This window comes from Elgaria multicarinata, chromosome 6, assembly GCF_023053635.1.
Source record: "Elgaria multicarinata webbii isolate HBS135686 ecotype San Diego chromosome 6, rElgMul1.1.pri, whole genome shotgun sequence".
NCBI classification, from domain to species: domain Eukaryota; kingdom Metazoa; phylum Chordata; class Lepidosauria; order Squamata; family Anguidae; genus Elgaria; species Elgaria multicarinata.
In genome coordinates this window covers 54,448,787-54,476,503 of record NC_086176.1, presented here as the reverse complement: position 1 = coordinate 54,476,503, position 27,717 = coordinate 54,448,787, and the positions used below count along the sequence as shown (strand labels likewise).

The window sequence follows — 27,717 nt, the reverse complement described above, 5'->3', positions numbered from 1 at the left end:
TTGCAACAGATCTAACCATTTGTTTTTCTCCTCTTGAAGGTGATGCTAAAATATATTCTGCTGATGCCCAGATTAATATCACTCTGGGTAGCCTTTTGGATGATCAGCATTGGCATTCAGTCCTCATTGAACATTTCAATAATCAAGTGAACTTTACAGTTGATAAACACACTCACCATTTTCATGCAAAGGGAGAATTCAATTATTTGGACCTTGATTATGAGGTGTGAAAATTATCTTTCATTTATTAGATTTATTATCTTTGTTATGTAAATACAATTATGCAATTTAAAGAGACCATGGCCGGATCTACACTACTGCTTTATAATGGTTTATAATAGTATCGACAACTTGTTGGAGCCCAGGACACATTCCATATACCATTTTCAAACTGCTTTCAAAGAGGCATATCCTGCTTGGTGTAGATCTGGCCCATGAGCTTTAGGGGAATGTTTTTGGCATTCCAACTTTTGTTAAAGCTTGTACAGTATTGATTACATCTAATATTTTTCTGCAGACTTTTAATAATACATGGCTTATAGGTGTCCAAGCCCTTGACTTTTCTGCTGTGATTTAAATCAGCCCATATTCATTCTGTAACTGCAATGTTTACAATCTGTGAAGGGGCATACCAGTGTTGGTGAGACACAGCAGTACCATTCAGGAAAGAGGATGTGGAGGAAAAGCAGGTTCAGCAGTAGCATGAAATGCAGGTTTGCACTGGTGTTGCGGTAGCAATGGTAGATTACATCTCGCAGATTAGCACTGTATACACTTATATTCCTCAGTAGAACTGGAGGCAATGAAGCTTCATTTGTCAATTAAGACATCCACATCCCTTCCCCATCTGCTAGCATTCTACCAGCAATGGTACTCTTTACAGCAGGCAGGGGAAGGGTCAGCTGGGGTGACTGGGGAAGGAACAGGCAGGAGATCCTGTGCTGTCTTATCTTGAAAGCATCAAACAGTTTCAAGATGCAATGCAGATGTCTGAGTTGGCATCTCTAGACCAGGGCCATTTCCACAGCTGCCTTTTCCCCCCAGGATCATCCCAGGATCATCCCTGTGCATTCAAATGACACACAAGGGATCCTGGGAGCAGGCAGTGACGATCCCTCCATTTTCTTGGGATAATCCTTAGGGGCATGTCTAGATGGGGCAATATCCCAGGAATCATTGCAGGATCGTCCCTGTGCATCCATGTGTTGCACAGGGGATCCCACGAGCAGGGAAGGATGATCCCTCCCTTTCCCCGGGATATAGCCCTACACTTCTATCCTGGTTTTTCCTGCAGCATTGGGATCGTCCCAAGACCGCAGGACGTGTGGTTCTCTTTCGGAGATCCATGCCCATCGGGGCTGAATGGGAGGGTTTTGTTTTTGTTTATTACCTTATTATTTTTGCTGGAGCGCTCATGCGCTCCAGCTCTTCTTTCTTTTAAAAAAATGGTAAGCGCGACGTCCTGCTTCCTCCCGGGTCATTGCGTGCCGCGTGTAGACTGAGAGGGATGATCTCACGACCAGCATATCGTGAGATTTCCACCACCCCTCCAGCCCCCTGGTGTAGACATGCCCTTGGTATAGGAAGGGCCCAGGAAGCACAACTTTGGTAGGTCTGGAGGCCAATCCCTTCGCTGACTGGACCCATCCTTGCAACTGCTGCCTTGCCACAAAAATTTAGCAACAAAGCAATCCATGCGTGTGGGAGCTTTGGTGTAGAAATAGGGTTTGTTCACTTGCACTACCTTTGTGTACCCAAAAGTCCTTGCTCCATTAAAGTATACAGGAAAGTCTGTTACTTCATGTGAACAGCCTAGTGGATGCAGCATAGTGAACAGTATGCAAGTGCATAGCTTTAGTCAAAACAAGGAATAACAATACATAAATTTCTGAAATGTCTACATAGGTTGCTTCATTGGTTTGAAAATTTCAGGTAAGCAGTTGCAAATAGTCACATGAAAGACTGCTATATTAGTAGGGGGTTTTAAAGAAAACTTGCAATTATGTAACATGGAAAATATACAAAGATCAAGAAAACTTTGAATCATATGGAATTATATTACCTATCTTTTTCTAAGACCTTAGCTAGACCTAAGGTTTATTCCAGGATTGTCCCGGGTTCATCCCTGCCTGCTCCCGGGATATCCTGTGTGTTATTTACATGAACAGGGATGACCCCGGGACGATCCCAGGATAAACCTTAGGTCTAACTAAGGCCTAAGACTGTAATCATGTGCTTGCTTACCTAAGTGTAAGACTTATTTAACATAGTGGAACTTTCTTCTGAGAAAACATTAACAGGATTGCCCTATTCTGTTATTTCAATTCTAACATCCAAAGTAAGGAACATTTTCCTTTCTTGATGTGTTTCAATAAAACAACCACTATCAGAAAACAAAGGCACAATTGTTTAAATGATTTTTTTCTTTGTCTCCTTATTTACTATGCGCTTCATGTGGTCTGCATTTTAACCTATATTTTCAGTTAATGCATTTGAAAATTGAACAGAGATTTTTAAAAATAGGGTGCATCTAAATTGACCAATATGTGACTGCTGCTGTTTTTCCATTGTTCACATTTTTATCATCAATGTTGCAAGCAGATTGTCAGAAAATTATTTAATACTGTTATTGATTTTTCTTCTCTTTCTAAGCTCAGCTTTGGAGGTATTCCAGTGCCGGGAAAATCAGGGATATTACCATGGAAAAACTTTCATGGATGTTTTGAAAATCTTTATTACAATGGTGTGAACATTATTGATTTGGCAAAGAGACACAAACCTCAAATCAACATTAAGGTAAGAAATAATATATATAAGGTGGGTGCCTACTCTTACAATCTTATTTATAAAGATTTTTATTATTATTTATTTAAGGTGTTACAAAAAGGGAAATAAAAGTGGAGGGAAAAAAAGATAAATACAAACAATCCCCTAACAATTATTATCACTCCATTGGTTGTATAAATATGTATAGTATAAAAAGAGAAGAAAGGTTGATTAATACAACTTCTAGGGGAAGGTAGCTAAACAGCAAAAGAAAAAAAGAAAAAATTATCTATAATTGTAAGTAAATATATAATTAGTTAGTTCAATCTTACTTATAAAGATGTTCACTTCACAGCCTAAAGGTGTGCCCCACAACCCAATCAGCCAGGTGTATTTAATGATTTCAGCCGTACAATAAGTGAATGGAAGGACATCCATCGAAGGAAGTTTCCCATTGCATCCTGTTCTCCCTGCAGCCACCTGCACTGCCTAAAAAAAGCCTTCCTGAGCCATGTGAAAGGTGGCATGAAAGGCTGCTGGGTGGAGGGGGCAGGAAATGTTAGCTCTGTAAACATCCTTTAGTTAACACATCTTAGGATCCAAGCCAATTGCCCTTCTCCCAGCAGCCTCCTCACACAACACATATCAGAAAGACCTTTGTGCATGTGGGTGGAGGAATCTGGGGTGGGGGAGGAGATAGGAAATTTCCCTTCATGACCTTCGTCCCTTCCTTTCCAATCTGTCCCATTAATGCCAGTGGGATGATGTAAGTGCTCCAGTATAATTGGTTAATGGACTAAACCATAATTCACTTAGCAGAAACTGCCCTTATTGACTCTTTGTATGAAGAAATGGTAAGAGGAAGTGGAGCAGCAGGAGGGAGTTGAGCAATGGTGGGGGCTTACTCAGTTTGCCCCCCATCCCATATGACCAGTAACTGAGACCAGGTCAAAAAGGGCAGATCTTCTTGAAATGTGCCACCCCACCTTGCAATGAAAATTGTATTTTTGAATACCCCTGTGTTATATATGTGATTGTGTGCATGTATAGATGCATGCACATAGAAAACAATCTTATGCACAGAAACCTAGCACTCAGCTACCTTCCCTCTGTGTGTGTGTGTGTGTGTGTGTGTGTGTGTGTGTGTGTGTGTGTGTGTGTTGGGCCGAATCCTGCCTCCTATTTTTGGGAACTTTCTCTCTCCCTGCAAAGGAGGCATTGTTTACTTTCTGTCTCTTTCACAGGGAGGGGACAGGATTTCCACATACATTTTTTTTTAAGTATAGCTGGTTGCTGAGGGGCCGTCTTCTAATTTTTTAGTTGTTTTTTTTAAAAAACAACAACAACAACAACCCCTTCCCTCAGCATTGGGAGGAGCCTCACAGTCCTTAGTGAAGGCCTAGTGGAGACCATGTGACCTCTCCCTCTCCAATAAGCATTCAAAAGAACTCCTGGGCTCCTGAAAATGCCGTCGGTGTTTTAAAAATAAAATAAAATGAAAGAAGATCCCTCAATAACTGGCTATATTTAAAAAGGTATGTGGAAACCCTGTCACCTTCCCCAACAAGAAAATTCTATGATATTCTCCTCTCTCCCAGCCTCTTTTGCCTGGATTTTTGTTTCCCACTCCCATGAAATACCAAAAACAGAATGGTTGAAATTTTACACACACACACATACATACATACATATATATATATATATATGGACGTTTAACATAATATTGTAATTTGATGTCCTGGAAGGGACTTGTGTAGTCTCCACTGACAGCCACAAGGGGGATGCTCTAGAACCTCCAGGGGGCACCAAGGGGTTGTGCAGATTTTAACCCTCCTCTAGAGGGCAGAAATGAAGGAAGCTCCTGAGGCCTTAAGTTCAGCCAGCCCTTATTACCTCACAGCCTATGTGACTTTTAGCCACCCTACTCACAGTTGCATGAGCTGAGGAGACCTTTTGGAGGGAAGATTGCTTTAAAAAGCTGGATCAGGCACATGTAAATTGCATCTCCCAGTTCTGTTGGAGATTTGCAAGTTCTGACAGGCCAGCCAGTTGCTTCCCATTAATCAGAAAACCAAGTGTTGTGTATGAGGAATTTCATGGCAAGCCTAGTTTAGGTAATAAATCTAAGTACACCCCATTAAGATGCAATTCATAGGAAGCTTAGAGTCAAAGGAGTCAAGGTGCCATTCCCAAAATTAGCAGTGCCACAAATGGCAACAAATAACAGTCACATGGGGCTTATCCATCAGGACCCTGGCAGAGAAGGTAAGAGGCTTTCCCCCTTTTCTGTCCAGTTGGGTGTCCCTCACCAGCTGTGTGCTTTGGAAGGCAATCTCCAATTTGTGCCAATGGAAGCCTTTCTTCCAATGAACATAGCAGGTGGAAGTAGTCTAATCTGGATTGTGACTGCAGCAGGGAGCAAAGGGGTAAATCCTTTCCGCCCTCAGTCCCAGTGTGAACTTGGGCAGCTGCACCTGCTATTTATTTTTTAAAAGCCATTCAGACAATTGTTAATTGCGTTAACGATATTTCAACTAGTTTGGCTCTTAGTTTGTACGTCTTACTTGCAACATGATATGGGTGTGAGTCTTAGGCCATTTCCAAACCTAAGAGTTATCCCAGGAAAATAGAGGGATCATTCCTGCCTGCTCCTGGGGTCCCTCATGCGTCATTTGGATGCACAGCAGTGATCCAGGGATGATCCTGGGGGAAAAGGCAGGTGTAGAAATGGCCTTAGGCACTTGCACTTTCTCTCATAGTGCCTAAAATGTGAAGTATGGAGAGCCAGGAGCTAGTCAGGTAAATATGTACACGAGTAGACCCTGCTCATGTGTTTCATCCATTTGCTTTCTCCTGCAATTCTCTGTGAACTGGAGCAATATAACTTTGTTTCATATATCTAATATAAATTGTGATTTAATAATCTAAAACTGCCTAATGACATGAAGATCAGAATTATTTCATCAATATTTGTAGGAAGGTAATTTATGCTAACATTTTACTTTCATTATTACATATTGGAAAATATATTTGGAATGCAGAAGTGCCAGGTTGTGTTTCACTATGGAATTTACTGTGAAATAGGTAGTTGCTAGGCACCTGTCCAAAAGATGTCAAGGGGGAAATTCACAGATGGCGTATCATTTGGTTTTTCAAAAGATGTATTAGCCTTCAGATTGCCTTTTACCATGGGTCAGTTCATTTCACTGTTAATCCAGCCATGGTTTCTTTTATGAAAGTTTCAGGTTTTTTCTGATAATAAAATGGTATATACAGTTGTCATATACTACTATTCCAAGGCCATGTTCATGAGTTCTATATTATTTTGAATCACTTGTAAGAAAACAAAGGTAGAAAGATATACATTGGCTGCGTTCGGACAACATAATAGTCAATGGTGGGTTAATAGTCAACTCCAGAGTTGATTACCAAGGGGGTACTCCCCACACAATATGTTTATAATCAACCGTGGAGTGGATTAACCCCAGCATCAAGTTGACTAGTAGTTAGCTGTGTGTCTGATTAACACATCCCCCACCATCTATCCAAACCAGTCCTCCTTATTATTATTATTATTATTATTTATTTATTTATTTATATAGTACCATCAATGTACATGGTGCTGTACAGAGAAAAACAGTAAATCGCAAGACCCTGCCACATAGGCTTACATTCTAATAAAATCATAATAAAACAATAAGGAGGGGAAGAGAATGCAAACAGGCACAGGGTAGGGTAAACAGGCACTGGGTAGGGTAACTGCTGGTATCCCATCAGCCATGCAAGTTCTGCCAGCCAGACTAGAGCAAGTTCTGCTGGAAGACTGTAGGCAGCTGAAATAGTTAACTCAATGGAGAGAAATAGTCCATGGAGCCTGACAGACAACACACTAACCAACAGTTGTGCGACTAGTCAACTCTGCAGAATGTTGTTTTCCTCCGTTGGTTATTTTGATAAAATAGTCAACCGTGGGGTGGTTTTTGCCCAACAGACAACACAATAACCAGTGATTGGCCATTCAGCTAATGATTAACTACTTAAACTACCATTGGTTATTGTGTTTTCAAAATACAGCCATTGTGCCTTGAATATAGTGATTTATAGATATAATTACTGCTACTACAGTAAAATTATAATACTATATAGTAGCACTGCTGCTGCTAACACAGTGTCATAATCAGTATACATGGTACCTTACAGAGTAATTTTGGCAAAGAAAATTAGATGGGAGCCTACCCCAAGGAGTTTTCAACATACAATAGACAATGGGGGAAATGACAGAGGATGGAAGGATGGGTGAGATAAGGACTGAAAGAGATAAATGTGGGCAAATAGACTTAAAATTACTTAAAGCTTGGGAATGAGAAATAAGGGATTAGTTGGAATTTATATGATGTATATTTGCTCCTAAAAACTTAATGTGCATCATACACCATATATATATATATATATATATATATATATATATATATTCTTGCAATTTGAGAAAAACTTAACTGTATTTGAATGGCCTCCTCTGGAATCTGCATCTTAACTTCTGTGTGAACAGACCTCCTCATTCATTTCATTGTCTTGGTTCCCATGCATGGGATAATTGGGTTGGTGCTCAGTAATGATGGGGCAGGTGATTTTTAGAATGAACAGAGCTGCTAGCTATTATTATTTTCTTGTTCATAAAGTCCTTTTAAGATTGCTATTCAATATCATAATGTAGTGATTGATCATTTCTTTAACTATATCTCCGACATCTGAGGTTGCTTTTCCAAATTTCCACCTGCTCCAAAATGGCAGAATTTGTTGTAACATGTGTATGGTTAAATTACATGCATATCATCTAGTGCTGTGCCAAAATCTATCCTCCAATTTCCTGAATGATTTCTTCCCTAACAAAACAGGCATCTACAGTGTTTGTCTGTTTCATTCTCTTGGTGATTCAGTATTCCTTTTAAATTAATTTTCGTTGTTGTTGTTGTTGTTGTTGTTGTTGTTTTAGCATACTCTGTTGTTGTCACATGGCCGAGGGTGCCACATCTTATTTCTTTCTATTACACATCTCTCCATCGGTCTACAGTGTCCCTTTCTGCCCATGTTTACTAATCTGAAAGAGCCCTATAGGAATAATTACCCTAAGAAATCTTTTCCCCTGGCCTTTAATTGGCCTTTAATTCCCCTGGCATGGGGAGCTGGTACACACAGCTGGAGTGATGGTTTTACAACGGAAGACAAGACACTCACATAGATGTGTGCATGTGTGCGTGCACGTACACACATACGCACATCTTGTAACTAAAGTATGCCCAAGAACTCTGTACTCTTCCTGTGTGGTGTACTTCCTGTGAGAATTTCACCAACATTTTCTTCTCCTTTGAAAATGTGTTCAAAAGTAACTTATTTTTTATTAAATTGTATGAGAATGGTCAAAAATGCAGAAAATAATTTTACAAAGTACTAATCCCAATTAAAAAAAAAACACTTCAGAGAGCAATCCTATGCCCCCTAGACCGTGTCTGTGGGACATTGAATATTTTAGTTTCCTGGGTCTGAGCCAGTGCAGAAAGAACAATATTAACTGCCACTACGAGTTCACAAACCTGAGTTTGTAGGGGGTGAAAGTTTCTCCAGGCATTCCCAGCCTCCTTTCCTCTGCCTCCCCAAAGCCTCTGTTAGATGGGCAAAATCCCCACCCCCACCCCGGTCTAGCTAAAATGTAGAGTGAGAGGTGCTTTGTGCCTCCTGCTCTGAATTGGATACTCATAAGCTTCTGCATTTGGAGGCTTAGAGGTATCCAGGGTGTATGGCATAGGATTGCATCCTTAGTCAGCCTTTTTATGCAATTGCCATTTTCATAGTTTTGACTTTATCCAACTCATATTTCTTCTTATTTTTTGAATTACCAAATTTCTATATCAATCAATACAATCTTAGAATACCAGCATATTTACAATTCATTTCATATGTCAAATGTCTGCAACCTAGTGATCTCACAGCCCAACATTTTATTCACTTCTTTCTCTGATAGTAGTTATTCAGTTATTTCAAAACCCATTGAAGCTATGGATCTATGTTTCTCCATTGCTAAGGACTATTGTTATAAGTTGCTCCTAGAGGTGCTGGTTATTATCTCCAAAGTACATCAGAAGCAAAATTAGCTTTCTTCTATGCCAGTCAATCATCCATATCAACAATATTCAAAGGGCTGTTTCAAATGTTATGGCTATGAGGAGGCCTCTGAAAATTGCTTCCCCTTGATGGTGTTCCATGCAACATTTCAACATTTTGAAAGATGCTATGGTTCAACTGAATGTCAAGGAAACACATACAGGACCCAATGGTCCAGATGTGGAGAGAGTGGATAGTATCCAAAATTGTTGCAGTGCTAGTTATAATGACCATTGCATGAGCATAAACTAATGTTAGCACAATGTCATCATCAGTGCTTGCAAGTGCAAAGGGAAAAAATTGAGGTTTCGCCACCAAAATTTGGCAACAAATTGCTGCAAATGCTAATCATGTTACGCGAGCCTTGGTTTACACTAGAGCAATATCTGGTGCTAGGACTGCACCATCATTGGATACTATCCAGTTTCCACACAATTTGTGTTAGTTCCTTTTTTTAAAAGTACATCAGCTAGCCCGTGGTGATTAGCTTAATGGCCACCTCCTCAAGGCACTTAGATTATGGCCACCAGGTTGTTTTAACCAGGCCTATATTCGCTCTGATTTTGCCTGGGATACCACTGGCCATTATAGCTAGGAAAGATGGTTAGACTGAGCCATCTCGTAATGGATGGCATTCTCATCTTGGGAAATGTTATTATTCTTTTTTCCATCTGTATCTTGGATCGAAACAACCATATTATATGTAAATGTCACCCGTAATTCCAGACCTAATTATTGATAGATGTAAGCTAATGTGAGTAAATTTTCTGTCTCTGCATTTACCTAATGTTTTCTTATTTCATTTATTTCTAGGGCAATATATCATTCTCATGTTCAGAGTCCCCAATTATTCCTGTCACCTTTTTGAACCCCAACAGCTATCTAGCCTTACCTGGTACATCAGGGCAAGATGATGTCTCCATTAGTTTTCAGTTTCGTACCTGGAACAATGAGGGGCTCTTGCTATCAAGTAAACTATACCAAACTTCAGGTGGCCTCCTTATGTATCTGAGCGATGGGAAAGTTAAATTGAGCTTCTATAAACCAGGAAAGGCGCAGAGTGACATCACTGCAGGTAACAGAAAACAGAAAAAATAATATTTGTGGCATAAACACGTTGATTAAAATCTGCAGTAAGGTTATGATGAAACACTTTTGTGTTTTGTTTGTTTTATTTATGTTATAATGTTTAAATTACACCAAAGTAGTCCAATATATTTGACTTCAATATGTGCTGTTGTTATTGTTTACATATCTTCATATATAGCTCAGTACTTTTGGATAAAGGAGATTATATCATACAGTGGACACTGTTGTAGTGTTCACTGTACTATATGAAATACTTATTATACACTTCTTGTGAACTTCAAAATCTTTGGTTGTTCTCTGCTGGAGACGGAATGCTTGGTTTCATGGCTAGTATTCAGGCATTCAGACTGCACATTCCATGACTATGTGTACAGCTCTGCCCTTCTCTTTACACACATTTATTAAATGCCTGAATAGAGTACCACACGTACAGCTGTACACTTGGGAAGGATCTACACTACTCCTTTACAATGGTTTTGACAACTGTTTGGGCCCAGGACACAATACATATACTGTTTTCAAACTGCTTTCAAAGTGTTATGCCCTGCTTGGTGTAGATCTGGCCATGGACATAATTGTCCATATGATTGGTAATTATTGGTGGCAGAGTTCCCAGTTGCATAGAGCCCTCTCCTCATATACTGTAGCTGTAGGGACAGAGGCTACATTCAGAATGCTCATGGGAGCAGGGGTGAAGCGTTCATTAACATAGTGTTCATCGATGTGGTCTGGATACCTGAATGAGACTCATAGGGCATGTCTACACCTCCCGGCATTATGTGAGGGAGGGGGGGAAAGATCTTGCGATATTCTGCTTGCGAGATCCTCCCCTTTGGATAGACACGTGCGCGACATCCTGGGAGGATGAGGGATGTTGTGCTCACCATTATTTTTTTTACTGAAGATGAGTGTATGTGCTCTCCAACACAAAAGTATGTTTTTAAAAAAACAAAACCACCACCCAATTCTGCTTCCCCTCCCCCTCCTGATGGGCACAGAGTGCCTGAAGAGTCCGTGCCAGTTCCCGCCTCCTTGTGTTAATTCACAAGGAGGCGGGATGAAGCTGGGATAGCAGCCCACACCTCCTGTGGACTCGGGATGATCTTGAGACTGTGTGAAATAGCAGGCTAAAAGCCGTCCCAGCTATCCCGGGGAAATGGAGAGTTCATCCCTCCCTGCCTCCGGGATGCACAGGGATGATCCCAGGACTATCCCCGAGATAAGGCATAGTGTAGACATGCCCATGTAGTCATAAGAAGAGCTCTGGAGCAGACCAAATACCTAGCTAGTGAATATTCTGTTCCCAAGAGTGGCCAACCAGATGCCTCTGGGAAGCCTCCAAGCAGGACATGGGCACAACAGCACCCACCCACTCATGTTCCCCAGCAGTGGTACTGAGGCATATTGCCTCTGTTACTGGTGATAATACTGAAATCCAGGATTTTGTCTCCAAGAATGGACAACCAGAAGGTACTGGAACATAGGAACATAAAAAGGTCCCTTATACTGAGTCAGGCCAGCTCCCCAGGGTTTCAAGCAGGATTTTTGCCACTCTTAGCTAGAGATGCTATGGACTGAACCTTAGGCCTTCCACATGCAAATTATGTTCTCTGCCACTGAGCCAGAGTTCCTGAATATCTGAATAGAGATCTGGACTTCTGACCTTATTCAGCAAGACCAGCATGGGACTCCCAATGTTAAAAATGTCAATGAGGTTAGTGGTCACGCACAAAACATTTTTTTTTTTTTGAGGCCAGAAGTCACCAATGCAAGCATTCTAAGCACAGCTCTAATGCCTTGTATTAAACTAGTGTATTCCTAGGATGCATAAATAAAACATCTGTGCCCTGCATGATAAAAGTCCCGATTTTCAATAAGTTTCCACATGCCAACAATTACTTACAGGTCTCTATAATGAATGGTAACAGAAGTATAGAATCTGAAATAATTGACTGGTTGCCAGCAGCTATCGAATATCATGTTGATGATTTACATAAAGCGTTCATCCTAGAAGGGAGGCTTTGACATTGATTTTAGTAGCAGCAGGATCAGCTACAATGTATGCTAACCAACTCAAATAAATAATGCAGAGAGTATGCCAATTTATGACTAACAGGCTTCCCTGGGCTCACCATCTGAAAATGTTAATTCCATGGTAAGAGTGTCACTGATGTGCAGTTTACTGTGATGTATCTGACTTCCTCCAGAGCCATTTAAATCACAGCACAATTACATGCATGTTAATGACACGATCTTAGTTCAGTGCCTCTTTTAACAGGCTTCCGGAATGAGCTGTCATTTCTAACGGGCTTCCTGACATGTTTTTTTCTGTCAAACTACTAAACTACAAACACAAATCAAAATCTGTAAAATGTTCTCCAACAACTTGAAACTCCTCAAAAGGAAAATCAAAGTGCTGTGTTAAAGCAGAATTTATGTTATCGTATAATGTGGCTAAGGCAGAAATCCTGTGTGGTTGCAAATGTAAGTGTAGATTTGCTTATGCAACTGCAGAATGTTAAATCTTTCAATGAGACTCCTGCTTTCCTCAGCAGAAAATTATCTAACGAAACCATACCATCAACTTCCTCCCGCTCTGTATATTTGAAGTGTTTATTGTACCTACATTCATGGGAGTGAATCAAGTCTGCAACTGGAGATTGAGTAATTAAATTATGGATGGTTGGACAGGTTTGCTCCCCTACAGGCAAAGACTTATGACCTGGCTTTCACACATACAATAAGTGATAATTAAATTAGAGCATATTACTTGGAGCAAAGCTCTGAGACTTCATTACTAAAGATTCATAAAGATTTCTTTGTCCACATTAGAACCGAGAAAAATGGCTTGTATTAATTCATGAGTGATTAACTTACAAGAAAGCAAGACTTACTGCTGCAGAAGGGTCTGTATGTACTAATTTCCCCTATGCAGCCCATTTTTTTTATTATTTTGCCACTTAGTCATCAAATTTTTACAAAGCTTGAGGTTTGAAAGCAAGAAATTAGACAAGTTTAATTTACCCTAAATGATGGCTCTGTAAATATAAGAATGCCAAAAGTTGGAGTTGTTCTTATCTTGATTCTTCATTAACTCTGAAGTTTCACTAAAGTCAAGAGAGTGGAGACGCCAATGCAGGCTTTTGAGGAGGCTGGGGGTTCCAGAGACAATTTTTAAATGTACGTTAAATACCTTTTTATTTACAGAAACATTTGGCTCCTGCCTTGTTGGTTTTGGTGCTTTTAGATTAGAATATTATTGTTATATTTTAATTGCTTTATTGTGATAGTATGATTTTATGGGTGTTTTATTCTGCTAAAGAGGCCAGAACACCAAAAAGAATAGCCTAATCCTTAAAGCTTCATAGCTGAAAAAAGGGAATTGACTTACCTCCTGTTGAATGAGACCAAGCAAAGAAATTCCAGTGGATTTATTAATGACATTGTCATTAGCAATCATGAGCCTATATTTGGCACCACTGATCTCTCTCTATATATATCCATTAAATGAATATGTATTTATTATTGTTATAAAATTGACACAGTACTCCTGATATTCTGTAAATTATTTTACATATTTATGGCATTTTTGGTCTGTTTAAATAATATATTATTAATTCTGATTATAGTTGTCAGCGAGTTGTAATTGTCACTAATTTCACATGCACATTATATACATGTGATTATTTCAGTGGTTGTCTGTTTCACTAATGGACTTGCACATTAAGATATAATTAAATTGTGCTCTCTGGGTTGTCTGGCATGTTGTTTCAAACAGTATTTCAGTCATTTCTTCTTCTCCTTTATGTACGTTCCTATATGCACTCAGAAGTAAACCCTAATATGTTCAATGGGACTTACTCTGAGGTAAATGTGCCTAGGATTGTACTGTGAATTTTTAAAAAGATTATTAAACTATTGCATAAAATAATACCCCATTTATTGTTAGTTTTCATGTTATTCGTTTCCATAGTTACACAAACATATTTGTATAAATACTTTTACTACAAAATTTTCTATGCATCCTTGTCTTTTCTGTTTGCCCATTTATGGTGATACAACTCATTATTGTTCCAATGACCATATGCTTTTATTTGAAGGGAAACAAATGTATACATTTGATATTTCAATGTAACATGGTGGAAATATAGAAGTGGCGAAGGAAGGAGAAAGGATCAAACAGTATGTCTTAAAGAACTGGAAGCAAGTGACTTTGACATGCTCCTCTCTTCCCATTTTTGTACTTAAATATAGATATGATAGTAATGTAACTGTCATAATATAATTTAACTTTTATGTAATGGAGCAATTTTATTACATTAAAATATGACTATGGTCCAATTAATGTGCTTTAGCTACAGCAGTGGACACTACGGTCCTATTGGAGCTATGGCTCAATCCTATATTTGGCAAGTGAAGCAGGAATATTTCATTTCACCCCCTAGTCATGAAAATGTCTTCTGTAGGCACAAACGTGTTCTGGGTCTGTGCTTATGCTATGTTTTTTAGCCACGAAATGGACCTTGAGATATCATACTGTGCAACTATTGGTGTCCTTAACCCAACTACCTCCCAAATAATGAAGCAAAAGATCCATTGCATGAAATTGTATTTCATAGCCAAGGGCAAACAGCTGCAGTGGGCTCAAAATGGTGCTTTGTACCACTATATCATTGCTATGTATAACTTTGCAAAGGCACCCATAGAATGGGTTGGTAATTGTTGTTTTTGTTGTTGATATATACATAGCACCATCACTGTGTGCATGACACCGCACTTTATCACGTACAAGAGCTCAGGCCCCTGACTGCCCTGAAGTGGGCAATCTAAAATGTCATTTTATTTCCCCTGTTCTTGCTATTTTGTATTCTCTTATACACAGCACTTCTTTTCATCTTTTTGATAAAAGCATTATTTGTTCAGACAATTCCGTAAGTAATTTAAAACTTGTACATTTAAGGTTGCCTTGTTTGCTTCTGAGTGTTTGTTGTGTGTTTTTTGATCCTTGTGAAACTTTGATATATATGCCATTCAACATACCCACTAAAGAAAATCAAAGGAATATGGCTAATAGGCTGTGCTTGTTAGATATGACTCCCACACTGGATAATTTAAATGATACATAATGGTCTAAATCTGACATTATTGAGCAACAGGACCTTCTACTCATACAATAGGAGTTTCCCTTCCCCTCCTTCCCTCTGTGGACCCCCAAAACTGGGGAGGGGCACAGGATCTATAAGGGGGGGGGGAGTTCACTCTGCCTGCACTTTCAATTCCATCAGTGGAAAGACACCGTCAAATTCAACTCGCTATATACTTGAGGACTATATGATGCATACTTGTTTGAATCCAGCTTCTCTGTAGACTAGGGCCATAGCTAGACCTAAGGTTTATCCCTGGATCATCCAGGGGTCAAACCTGTTCATCTAGGTGACACACAGGGGATCCAGTGCTCAGGCAGGGGTGAACCCTGGATGATCCCAGGATAAACCTTAGGTCTATCTGTGGCCCATGTGACAACTGCACAACATAATGTGTGTTACTTTCCTCCAGGCTTCATTCATTAAGGGGCAATCCATTCATGAAGAATGCAACAAGAGAAATTGCACGAATACACTCATTTACTATGCAAGTTGAGCTGACACATTTAGTTCCAGATGTTAATTCAGTGCCATGTCTGGTGAATTGTTTCACACCTTTATCCATTGTATTAGGTTTGCTAACTTGGTTAGTCCTCTGGTATTCAAAATATTTCACACATACACATGCAGATTTGAATATATTTTTCATGGGGCTTTTGCAGAAGCACACTGTAAATTGCATCCACCCTTAGAAACATTTCCCTATGATAATTTGTAAACTGCGCATATATATATATATATATCATGCTTTGCTATTCAAGAAGAAAGGAAAAGTGAAAACTCTAAAATGTACAGAAAAGAGTGGGAGACATGCAGGAGGTGGATGACATCATTACAAGGACCCGCAAACTTTCATCAGTGGCCAGTAACAAGCGTGCTATAAAATGCTTGTCCAATGGCGCTCAAAGAAAGAAAGGATTGACAGAAGCTGAAATTAAATGCCATCTAGTAATTCCTCTCATTTTCTCAATAGTGATAAAGTTTATGAAATGTGTATCATACAGTGATTTTACACTAATCCATGTCATTGTTTATGATGTTCCTTGATTTTTTTCTTCTTTTTCTAGGTGCTGGATTACACAATGGACAATGGCATTCTGTTTCTTTGTCAGTTAAAAGGAATCGTGTGAGTTTAGTAGTAGATAACGATGCAAGCTCTTCCTCTCATGCATCAATACCTATACAGATTTTTTCAGGAGACACTTACTACTTTGGAGGTGAGATATCTTTTTCATTCTAGCCAAGGCTTGCTTCTGGTGGTCTAAAGTCTGAAACTTCATTAATGACATTTGGTTTCAGAAGTTTGGTCTGAGCATCATGATGAGTAACATTTGTTAAATAAATTCAGTTCAATTTCATTTCTAGTGCAAGCCATTAGTGTTTTCTGAAATTGCTGATCACAACCTGAGTATGAATGTTGAGCTGTTTAAATATCACAGATTTACCATAAACTACCTTAGGAGTATAGTTATAACTCATGTTGAGGCATTTGTTGATCCTCAGATTCACTTTCCAAAGTTCTTCTTGGTTGTGTGTGCGTATATGTGAAGGAACAGAACTGCCCTCTATTTTTGTATTTTGCTCCTTTTTAGGATATTATGGAGTTGACTCTTGTTTGTCTCTATGTGTAGTTAGTTTTGGACAAAAGGTTAATAGTTTAGAGATCAAAAGTTTAGTTAGAATGTAAATGTCAGGAAGTTGTTCACAGAGGAGTAGAGATTATAAAGTTCAACAAAAGATCAGAGGAAGAAAGAGGGAATAGAAACAGTTTGCAGAAATGAAGAAGAAACTAGCCTCCTGATTGGCTGGAGTTGGGGAGAAAGAAAATCCTAAATTTAAGAGATAAAGCCTATAGCAAAAAGGCAGAGGGGCAGAAAAGGAGAGGAAATAAGAAAAAGAGAAGGAAGGAAGGAAGGAAGGAAGGAAGGAAGGAAAGAAAGAAAGAAAGAAAGAAAGAAAGAAAGAAAGAAAGAAAGAAAAAGAAAATGAGATTTACCGGATGTGGAGAACTGATTGAGAGAACTGGTCAAGCTATTGTTTGGATAATATACCTGAATAAAATATGGACACAGTCCAGTTAGGTTAGCTTGATGTGTTTATTCCTGATCGTTTTATTATCCTGTTGCTCATATTATTATGTGGGATGGGGTTGTATGTGTTAGTTTGAGTTCATTCAAAATGTTTTCCTTTTGACACTTTAATAAAGTTCAAACCTTGCTATTTGAAACTTTGTGGTGTCTTTTGGTGGGGGGAGTTGTCTGCCCTATATCTAATAGCCAGGCCCAACTCTACTTAGAATAGATACCTGAGAACCAGAAAGTTTCAAGGCCTGTTTGGTGGAGGCAGCCAGAAGGGTAGAGGAAAGGTTTCCACTGGTGAAAGTGGAAAAGGCTACAGGAAGAGATGGGGAAAATATTTTGCCTCTAGTCATGAACAGGTTGTTGCTGGTCCAACATGACAGGGGAAATATAATTTATTTCAGAGTATGTAATACATATGATTTGATCCCTGATTTATTTAGGGGTGGGCAACCTGAGGTCCTCAGTCTAGTTTTAAAAGTGCTCTGCAAGTGATCTCTGACATGAGCAAATGGTCCTTGAGGGAATGGAAGGTGAAATAACAAGATGAGACAAGCAGTTTGGATTTAAATAGGGCCACATTTATTTATAATTCTGTGAAGGAAGATGGAGGCCTAGGTGGGCATCCTATCTTTGCCAACGTCTTGGCCATAACTGGGATCAGGCGAGCCATTTGTATCCTGACAGGTGACGTGTGTATGTTGCCACCCATTAGGATTCCTCTTTTGGGGTAGATAGGCCTTCTGATTGTCAAAACCCACCCACCCCCCATGTTGCAAAACTCTGAGTGAGCGAGTAAGCTTGGCCTCAGAGGAAACTCTTATCCCATCATCTGGTGCTGCAAGACTCCCAGTGAAGGCCTCAGGTGTCACCAATCACCACAAGGGTGCCTAAGAATGCTCACCAACCCTATCCTTGCTCCCGATGCCCACACACCTGCCCCAATTAAATGTGACCAAATTCAACCAATTAGCCTACTTAATTCTCCCCTGTTGTCTTACAATGTGAAGAATGTGGAAAAAACCCCAATCGCAAATTGATCGGGAGCAAAAAAAAATCCTACCTGGCCACCAGCTAGCCCGCACTGTCTACAGGGAGGGAGGGAGGAAGGGAGCCACGATTCAGAGAGGTAGCAGGGTAGGGCAGCAGTCTATAAATAAGGAGCTACCGGCCCCTCCCTCACATGAGTGGCACCACCGGAGACCACCAATGGATGGTCTCCACGCATCCCATTCTCCTCCACCCGCAATTGCCTCACCATGCACAGGCGAGCCGGGCGTGGTTGTAAGGCCTTTCTAGCAGCATCCTGCTGGATGAGGAGGTAAAGGGGGAGAAGGGAGCATCAGAGAGTATAAGAGAGAAGTGGTGGCAGAAAGAGAGAAGATGTGGCCATAGCCACTTTTGGCTCTTGCTCTGCTCACCAGTGACTTCAGTTCCACCCATTGCTGGCATGCAGCCTTTGACAGATCACCCCAAGGCACTCAACAGAAAAAGGGTTCCCATGTTAAAGGCTCTCAGGTACTTGGGATGCTTGAGATCCTGAAGAGCGATGTATTGAGTTGACAGTACTCAGCTAAGTAGATCAATGCTTGTTGGATTAGACATGGCACCAGAACAGGAATGGTATATGTGGCATTACCCTGGACACAATAGAGTGTGGTATTCAGGCAACAACCCCCACGGCAGGACACACCACTTCTGTTGTCATGATGCCACCATCCTGATAGCCTAAATGTCAGCACAGATTCTAAAGTGTGATGTGCCTTCCTCAAGTCATATCTGATGCCCTCAAAGTCCTCTCACTCATTCACAACAGCAAAAATGTAGCACCCTGATTGTTGGCACTAAGCCTGTAGGTGCCAAAAGCTATTTTATAGCATTATCACATCCCACAGGCTACCCATAGTGGCCAACCTTCTCTGATGTCATAGCAGTGTTTGACAAGCAGAAGTGTGGTGACTTCTCTGACTCCCATTGGCTTAGTTGTGATGTCACCCTAGAGAAGGATACTAATAACAATGTCTTTGTCAGCAAATTTATGCCAGGAACATGGAAATGAAGTAATTGGGTAAGCGCAGTCTCCTTGATGAAAAGCCTCTGTGATCTAATCTAATGGCTCTGTCATCTAATTTGGATGCAATTTATTATGAATAAGGCTTAATCAAATCCACAAACTAACCCTCAGATTCTCTCCCCACCCACACATTCTTTTAGCCAAATCAACCTTCTAAAATAGTTTCTGCTGCCGCCACCACCGCCACCAGTAATCCATGCACAGAATATAACTTTAACTTTAGACCTCTTAAGGCTTTCAAAAGAAAGGGAGCAGCAAGGCCACATCTGCAAGCCCTTCACCAAATGTCCTCATCCCCTGTGGAAGGTACCTTCAGACTATGCAAAATCTGAATGATGGTTTTAGGCACATTCGATTCAACATGCCTAGAAAGCTCCACATAATTGTGAACTTCCCATTATCTGGTCTAAAGCTCCCCTTGTGGGGATGGGGAAATTGAAAGTGGGGCTATTGTGCATAACCTTCTCCCACCCACCCCCACTCCATGTTTATTTTGAACGTATGAACTGGCTTTTGTCTTGTTATGGGCCTATTGCTACTTTTTCCAGAGTTTGATCTATTGGAGTGATAGGGAACTGTTTTCCAAATGAAATCAGAGGGTGGGAAAATGCCCCTGGCATCATTTGGTCCCCAGCTGATGCACTGGGAGGAAGAGCAGCTTGGGGAGTGGACCCAGAGAGAGAGAGAGCCCCAAGACTCTGCAGGCCAGATGGGGAAATCTCAACGTGCTCAATTAGGCCCACAGGCCAGATGTTACTGAGTCCTGACCTATTGTTTAAGTTTGTAAAAAAGAAAATATGGAGTAAGCAATTTTGTTTTCTTTTAATTTAGGAAACAGAATACTAATAAAGTATGTGGTATGCCCCCACCACAAAAGAGATGTAATCAATATTTAAATTGTTCAGCTTTTTGAGGCCAAACAGTATAGTCAAGATGAGGAACAGAAAGATGATATAGCAATCAGGTCTTGCATTTTAGAAAAGTATTAAGGCAAGGAAAGATGAATGAACAATGAGAAAGCAAATACGCCAAATTCCATAATTCATACAGAATGATTTATTTCACTATAATATATATGATTATAGCACACTGCCCAGAAATCTGCCCATCAGTTCTGTTAATAATAGTATGAATGATTTATTCTTTATCAAAAGAATCATATAGGGCAGGGGGTTTTTTGTTTTGTTTTTAAAGGCAGGTGTGTGAGTGTATAGAAAGCTAATAAGATTTCTCTATTTTCTTTTTGCTCTAGAAAACAATTTACCTTTTTAAAAAGTGAAGTTTGAAACATTAGTAAACTCTACTTTTCCACTACATTGACCATTTTTAAATGACAGTAATTTTAAATGAACATAAACCACCTAGAGATATTTTTGGATATTGACGGCAGTATATAAATCTGTTGAATGAATAAATAAATAAATATGCATTAAGCAATGTTTCTTGTTACAAGCTAATTCCCTTCCTGCTTAACAATTACTTAGAGTCCAAAGTGTGCTAGATACTGGACCTATCAAAGAGGCAGCAGAGTTCTTGATCAGATGTCTGTTGTTGTTGTTTTTATAATAATAATATACATAATTGGGTACCAGTAAATTTGCATAACTGCAATAGGTCAGGGAATGGCTTGCAACAATGTCATTAGTTGCATCCTTGTGAGGCCAGTGAAACAGAGCTCCCTTACTATCCTGTACCCCTATTTAAATATATTGTTATTGTTATTATTATTTTGTGTGTGTTGCTTTCTACCACAAAAAGCATTTTCGAAGTGACTTACACAAGCAGATACAGAAATCCAGAATTAATATAATAGACACCCCACAAAAACCATATAAGCCATAACATAATAATACAAATAAAAAATAAACACCATAAAATTAAAATAATGCAATACAAAAAAGTGTTCAATAATATAAACTCCTCACCATCTTGTAAACAACCATGAGCAAGGAATGACATACAATTTATAGTTCTTTCTGGTTTTGTACAATTTATGTGTAATCTATTTTTATTTCTCTTCACCTTTTGTAGGCTTCTGCTTGGAAGGGGTTTCATTAGTTCAGTTATAAATGGGTTTCATTATGAATGTGTGCTTAAGTTATTGCTTGCTAATATTATGAGACAACAAGTCCTTTGACTAATATGACCCAGGAGGCAATACTATTTGATTAAAATCAAAGTAGTGTCTTAGTGCATCAATCCTAAAGCAGCATTGCCCTATGAGAACAAATATCAAGGGGAGGGAAGATAAAGCAGTGGGCATCATTTGTCATGTTCCATAACCTATTAGCATTTATAGTTCAAGCTGATGACTACTCCAAGGACTTTTGCCAGTGGAAGAGGTATTACAGAGAAAATGAAAACTTACCAATTTGCATGTGCTGTTTGCTATGATCTAATTGCTAATGTCTTTTGCTTTCTGCTAGCATTGTATGGGCATCATATTAACCTGATTTATTTCTATTATGGATCTTTTTGATATTTTGATAATGTTCAAATATTACTCCCTCTGTCTATTTAAACATAATAAAGAAATACATTATTATTGTTATTATTATTATTATTATATTAAAAATTCAGTTGTATTATAGATTCTACTTTGCAAAAGACAAACGCCGTGCTATTCTGATCTCTCCGCAAGTTCTGAATTACCTGGGTTCTGAATTACCCTTTGCCCAGTGACCATGCAACACCTCCCTTCACTGCAACACATAGTCAGAGCATCTCCCTGCCAGAAGAGGCATGCCCATGATGTTCCAGTACTGGGTACTCTAGTCCTATAGGTTTTGTCTGGGAGCTGTTGTCGCTCCCCTAGGCACCACCACCACCACCACCACCAATGAATTCAGCACACTTGCTGGGACATGTGATAGCCCAAAACTCAGTTGTGCTTGGCAAAGGCTGTGGGTTCAGCTCCCAAGTGGAAGGGATGCTCTTTGGACCACACAGTAGTTATGGACTGCGATTTACAAGTCCTGAACTATGCTCAATAAAGGCAGCAGATTAAAACATCTGACATAAGTTTAGGGTTTGCAGCTGGCTCCCTTTGCCTCTCTGAAGGAGCAATATCGCTGTTGGCTGTGGTGTAATTTCCTAAATACAGAATGAGAGTAACACTCAAGATGTTTTAATGACTGCTGCCAATCTACTTTTATACCGCCCTAGGGGCAGTTATTCTGTAACTTTTTGAATCACGACACTTTTTTTTCCAACTAAAGTTTGTTAGTTGTAATTATGTATAAATTTCAGTGGTTAAACATGACAGCCAACATGGCATAAGTGAACATTCCCTTCCTCTCTTCCCTCCTGCACCATCCAAAACCTGCTCTAAAGGATCCCTCAACCTTCCAGAGCAGTTTTTGAGGCTTTATGGGTGGGAACACCCTTGGTGGAATCCATTCCTTTAGAAGGTGTGTGCCCAACATGGAGCTACCCTTGAACAGCATCCGGAACCTACAGTTAGTGCAACATGTGGCAGGTAGGTCACTAACAGTACACAGTATCAGCCCCATATTACACCTGTCTTGAAAGTCCTGCAATTTGGTTGCAATTCAAGATATATGCTTTAACCTGTGAGGGGTGGTCCTGCCTTGAGCAACCACTTGTCTCATTACGAACCTGCCTGGCATTAATATTTTATTTATTTGTTTATTTATTTATTTATTTATTTATTTATTTATTTATTTATTTATTACATTTTTATACCACCCAATAGCCGAAGCTCTCTGTAGGAAAGGCACCTTTGGGGGTTCCATTACCCACAAAGGCCCATTTATCAGACAGGCACTCATGAGAAGATTTACACTTGTGTTGCTCCCAAACTGTGGAATATGCTCCCTCAAGAACTACACTTGGCTGCCACTCTCATGGCCACTAGGGTAGGTGTAAACAGACACATCTTTTTAATCTAGGCATTCAAATAATTTAGTTGTTTTAATGTTCTAAGGTTACATTGTTTTCATATTCTTATTGTTTTATTGTTTTAAATTGCAGTGAATCACCTTGATTACATTTTAGCAAATAAGGTGATCTATAAATAAAAATGAATAATAAAGTGAATACCACCCTGTCTGATTTGTATAAAGCTGAGCAATGAGAGAATTGTCTTTCAATGTTCCTCAAGACATTAAAAGAATACTGTTCATTCTTTTGTGGGGCTTCCAAGGAAATATAAATTAGTTTGCAATCCAATACACACTTACTTGGGAGCAAGTCCTATTGAATTCAATGAATTTTACTTCTGCATGTGTAGGGTTTCACTGTTAATTTTCCCCCCTCCCGCAGTTTATCAAAAATTTTATGTATTGCTTTTCTAGGATGCCCTACCAATGCCAACAGCTCAGAATGTAAAAATCCATTTGGTGGCTTCCTTGGGTGTATGAGATTAATTTCCATTGATAATAAGGAAGTGGATTTAATATCAGTTCAGCAAAACGACATGGGACATTTCAGTGACCTTCAGATAGATTTGTGTGGCATTATAGACAGGTAAGAGGGTCTTTATTTTTTTCCCCATAGAATGGATTGTTTATGAATGCTGTTGACACTACATTTTTCGGGTCTTTTGAAATTACTCTCTCTTCTGGATCTTATTTCTTACACGAGTCGGCCATGTGTAATGTTAGGCTGACAGCTGCTTCTTCCTTCTAATGCACCCAGAGGAAGGAGTGATTTGTAGGACAGACACTGCAGGAGGTGAACACATGCTTTCCTGTTCCCTGAGATCTGCTTTTGCCCTGAAATTGCCCTCCCAATCTGCTCCCCCCACCCCAAGTTTCTTGGTGCTTTGCTTTGTGTTGCTTTCCTGTTTTATCAGTCTAAGGTTTCAGTTAGTAAACCATCATCCAAATCATTTTTAAGTACAAAGCACATGTTAAGAGTCTTGGGAAATTATTGTTTCCTACAGGATGTGGGAGGAAGGGTGTGGAGAGTGATGGAATAAACCAGCCACAGCTGTAATGGTTACAGCATAAAACAGGGAATTTGGTGGGAAACAGGGCGTGGATCCACCCATCTGCCAGCCTGCTTTCTGGCTGAAATCTTCAGCCCAGCCCATGTGCTGGGAGCATAGGGGGAAGCTCAGGTGCCAGAGCTCATGGCAGCACATGTGAGCAAATTTCTCAAGTGAGCTCCTCTTGTTCTCCCATGTGGCAGCTAACCATGGGAAATGGGGAGCCAAATCCCTTTCCCCCTGCAAATTGGATCTTGCCCAATGCCTTCCCCACCACAAAGCTGTGACAGATGAAACAAATCAACAAATAAATCCATAGCTCCATTAACATATATTTATCTATTTATTTATTACATTTCTATACCACTCAATAACTGGAACTCTCTGGGCGGCTCACAAAAATTAATAATTAATCAGCATTAATTAATCAACATTATTCTTGCTTTGGGGAAGGCAAAAACCCTGCTTAGCTGAGCCACTTTTCTGTGCAGGTAAAATTCCTTCCCAGCCCCATTAACTGGCAGATAACATATGTCCCTGGCAAGATGCCCTGAGCAACCTCTTCTGTTTTTGGTAAGGGTGAGTGGAAAAGTCCATTGTAGTAATGCCAGTAGCTTGACTTGAAAGGCTTAGAGCTTCATCCCACCAGCTTTATATTGTGTTGTTGCAGCGAAATCTACGCAAAATACTCAAATGATGCCAACATTATAGTCTGCTTTCACTGCGAATGACTCGGATGACGATGAGTATGTCCTGCTGTGATTGCGGTTCTTCCCCCCACCCCTTCCCTTATAGTGAAATATTTTGGTGCGGGGAAAGTCTGGTTCTTCCGGGCATGCGAAAACACATCACTCAAATTTCAACTTGTGTTTTCATCTACCATTTTCAATGCGCTTTACTATGAGCGTGTTTTCAAGGGGCGGTATTGCTGATGAAGGAGAGGGGTGTGCAAATGCAAATCCTTTCCTCCTCCTGCTTCTGAACTCCCCCGCTCCCTTCTGGCAGGGAAACAGGAGCAGCTAAATCTCCCAATTGAACAAGCAAAACTGTATGTGGGATGAACCTCTTATATAGGTCCAGAGCAGACCAAATGGAGAAAGCCTTTTATGGAGTGTGTGGATGGGCTAGGTATATTTGTTGACTTTGGTTTCCAGGTTGCCCAGTGGTGGAATGGGGGTAGCCAGATGAAAAGATTCAAGTGGATATTAGTAATTCCTTCCAGGTTTGCATTGTTCCATGGTCTTGTCAAGCCTAATAAGCAGTTTGTACTAAGATGATGTTGGTAGATAACTGGTTCACTTATATATTCATTTTTCTTCTACTTGCAGGTTTGGCAAGCTGGTACCCTCCAGATGTTTTGGACTGCAATCTCTCACCATTGGTGATGCTTTCTGGGACTAATGGAAGATGTAGAACAAAATATCTGGAGGGCACTAGGTTGCCTCACACTGCTTTCTGGAAGAATCACGTAACTGGAAGAAGCAAGTTTGTATTATGAATCAGGGTGGTCTCCAACAGATTAGCTTCTGATTAGCTACAGTCTGTAGTTTTTACATTTAAGTTAAATCATTGTGGATATTATTCATTTAAATATAGGCAAACAGATCTGACAAATACCAGATCTGTTTTCCTTCCCTTCCTGAGGCATAAACATAATGTTATCATGCAGACAGAAGTAACTATACATTGATCTGGTTCAAACGAGCAGAGTGTGCAAGTTGCATGTTGTCACTTCCACTTTTAATCAACAACCCATTGTTTCTGGGTTGTTGTATGACAGCTGAACCCAGAAACTCTGGGTTGTTTGTGGGTTAACCTAACAATTGCCCATTGTTTATTGACAGGATAATTCTGGCTTGTTTAACCCATAAACAATCCAGAGTTTACAGGTTTTGATGTCAGGAAACAGCCCAAGAACATGACATTACTGGGCTGTTGTTTAAAAGCAGAAAGAATGACCAGTTGGCTCACATATTCTACCCATCTCCCCAATTCCTTGGAATTGCCCAACATTACATCCAAACACGATCATTATGTTAACATCACTTGCAAGTGCTTATTAAGACATTAGTAAGCACTTATAGATTAGTTTTCATGACCACTTTCTGCATTGAGGACACCTGGTTTTGCAGCTTGGCTTGAAACATGCACTGCTGGTGGTCATGAATTATTTTTCATTATTTCATAAATTTTGCTTTGGCCAATTAACATACAAGCAACTACATGAAGGTTGACAGGGTTGGACCGTATCAAGGTGCATGCTTATGACATGCAGTTTTTCCACCACAAGTATGCTCTGTCACATTGCTTGGACAATTATTGATCTTATTTTCATTCTACCACCAAAACAGAGTCAAGTGCAGTATATTGTACTTGTTTCCTTCTCTATTAAATACGATGTAAGCACGTTCTACTCTCCTGTTTCATTATATGAAATGAATTTAAATAGAGAGATTTTTTTTAAATGACAACTTCAATAACTAATGAAGTAGTTATGAGCGAAAGCATGCCAGGTTTGGAAACCATCATAGACATAGAGAGTCGCTTTGATCTGAATGACCTGTGGGATTAATGAAACATTGGATAAACTGAAACGAGACAGGGATGCATTTGCTTATTGTTATATTATCATTGAAAGTGCAAACTGAAAAGGGGAGGAAAGTTAATCCAATGAACAAAAAAAAAGGACAAAAGTCCTAAAGGTGCACAAGAAATTAAGTTCATTAATACTCTACCTATTTTGAGTCATATGCTCTTTGTTAGGGGAATATGGAAACAAATGTATAACAAATGTACATATGTCCTTTTCTGAAACTTAGAGGGAGAAAAACTCTTCAAATTGGTGTGTGTGTGTAAGTGTAAAAAAGAGAAGCTTTTGTGGTGTTTGCTATACAGCTTCCCTGCCCTCACCAAAATCTGGTTAATGGGTTGTTTTTTCTCCTTCTTTCCTTACATTTTTCTCTTTATGTGATAGCCATAGGATTTAATGCTTGCAGCCCTTTAACCTAGAAGGGTAAAATGTTCTTTGAAGACACAGGTTCAAGTGTGTGTTTGCGTGTATGTATGTATTATTATTAATAATAATATTTATAAAGCACCATCAATGTTCATGGTGCTGTACAGAATAAAACCAAAAACAAGACAATCTGCCATATGGCTTACAATCAAAAATCACAGTAACAGACAGGGGAGGGAGTGGGAAAACCAACCAGGGTAGGGGGCATTAAAACTAAAATATAGACTAGTATGATCATGCTACAATTGAAAAGCTTTCGAGAAAAGAAACGTTTTCAAGCGAGATTTAAAAACTGTATGTATGCATATTGTATATATCTGAATATATATTCAGTATATTAATCATATACTGATTAAAACAGTCATATACTCTTCTAGCATATATATATGAATGATACCCGCCGAACGGAACGGATGGAAAGCGGATGTTGCCAGTGGGGA

The 27,717-nt window shown here is 39.6% G+C and overlaps 1 protein-coding gene across 1 annotated transcript in view; it reads left to right on the top strand.

Annotated features, from left to right (window-relative positions):
* The window catches only part of CNTNAP4 (contactin associated protein family member 4), a 285,406-nt gene that overhangs the window by 170,248 nt on the left and 87,441 nt on the right, over positions 1-27,717 (top strand). The window contains exons 6-10 of the mRNA XM_063129435.1: positions 40-224; positions 2,653-2,796; positions 9,739-10,000; positions 16,226-16,375; positions 23,627-23,798. Coding sequence (XP_062985505.1) covers positions 40-224; positions 2,653-2,796; positions 9,739-10,000; positions 16,226-16,375; positions 23,627-23,798 — 913 coding nt within the window. The remainder of the gene's footprint in view (positions 1-39; positions 225-2,652; positions 2,797-9,738; positions 10,001-16,225; positions 16,376-23,626; positions 23,799-27,717) is intronic.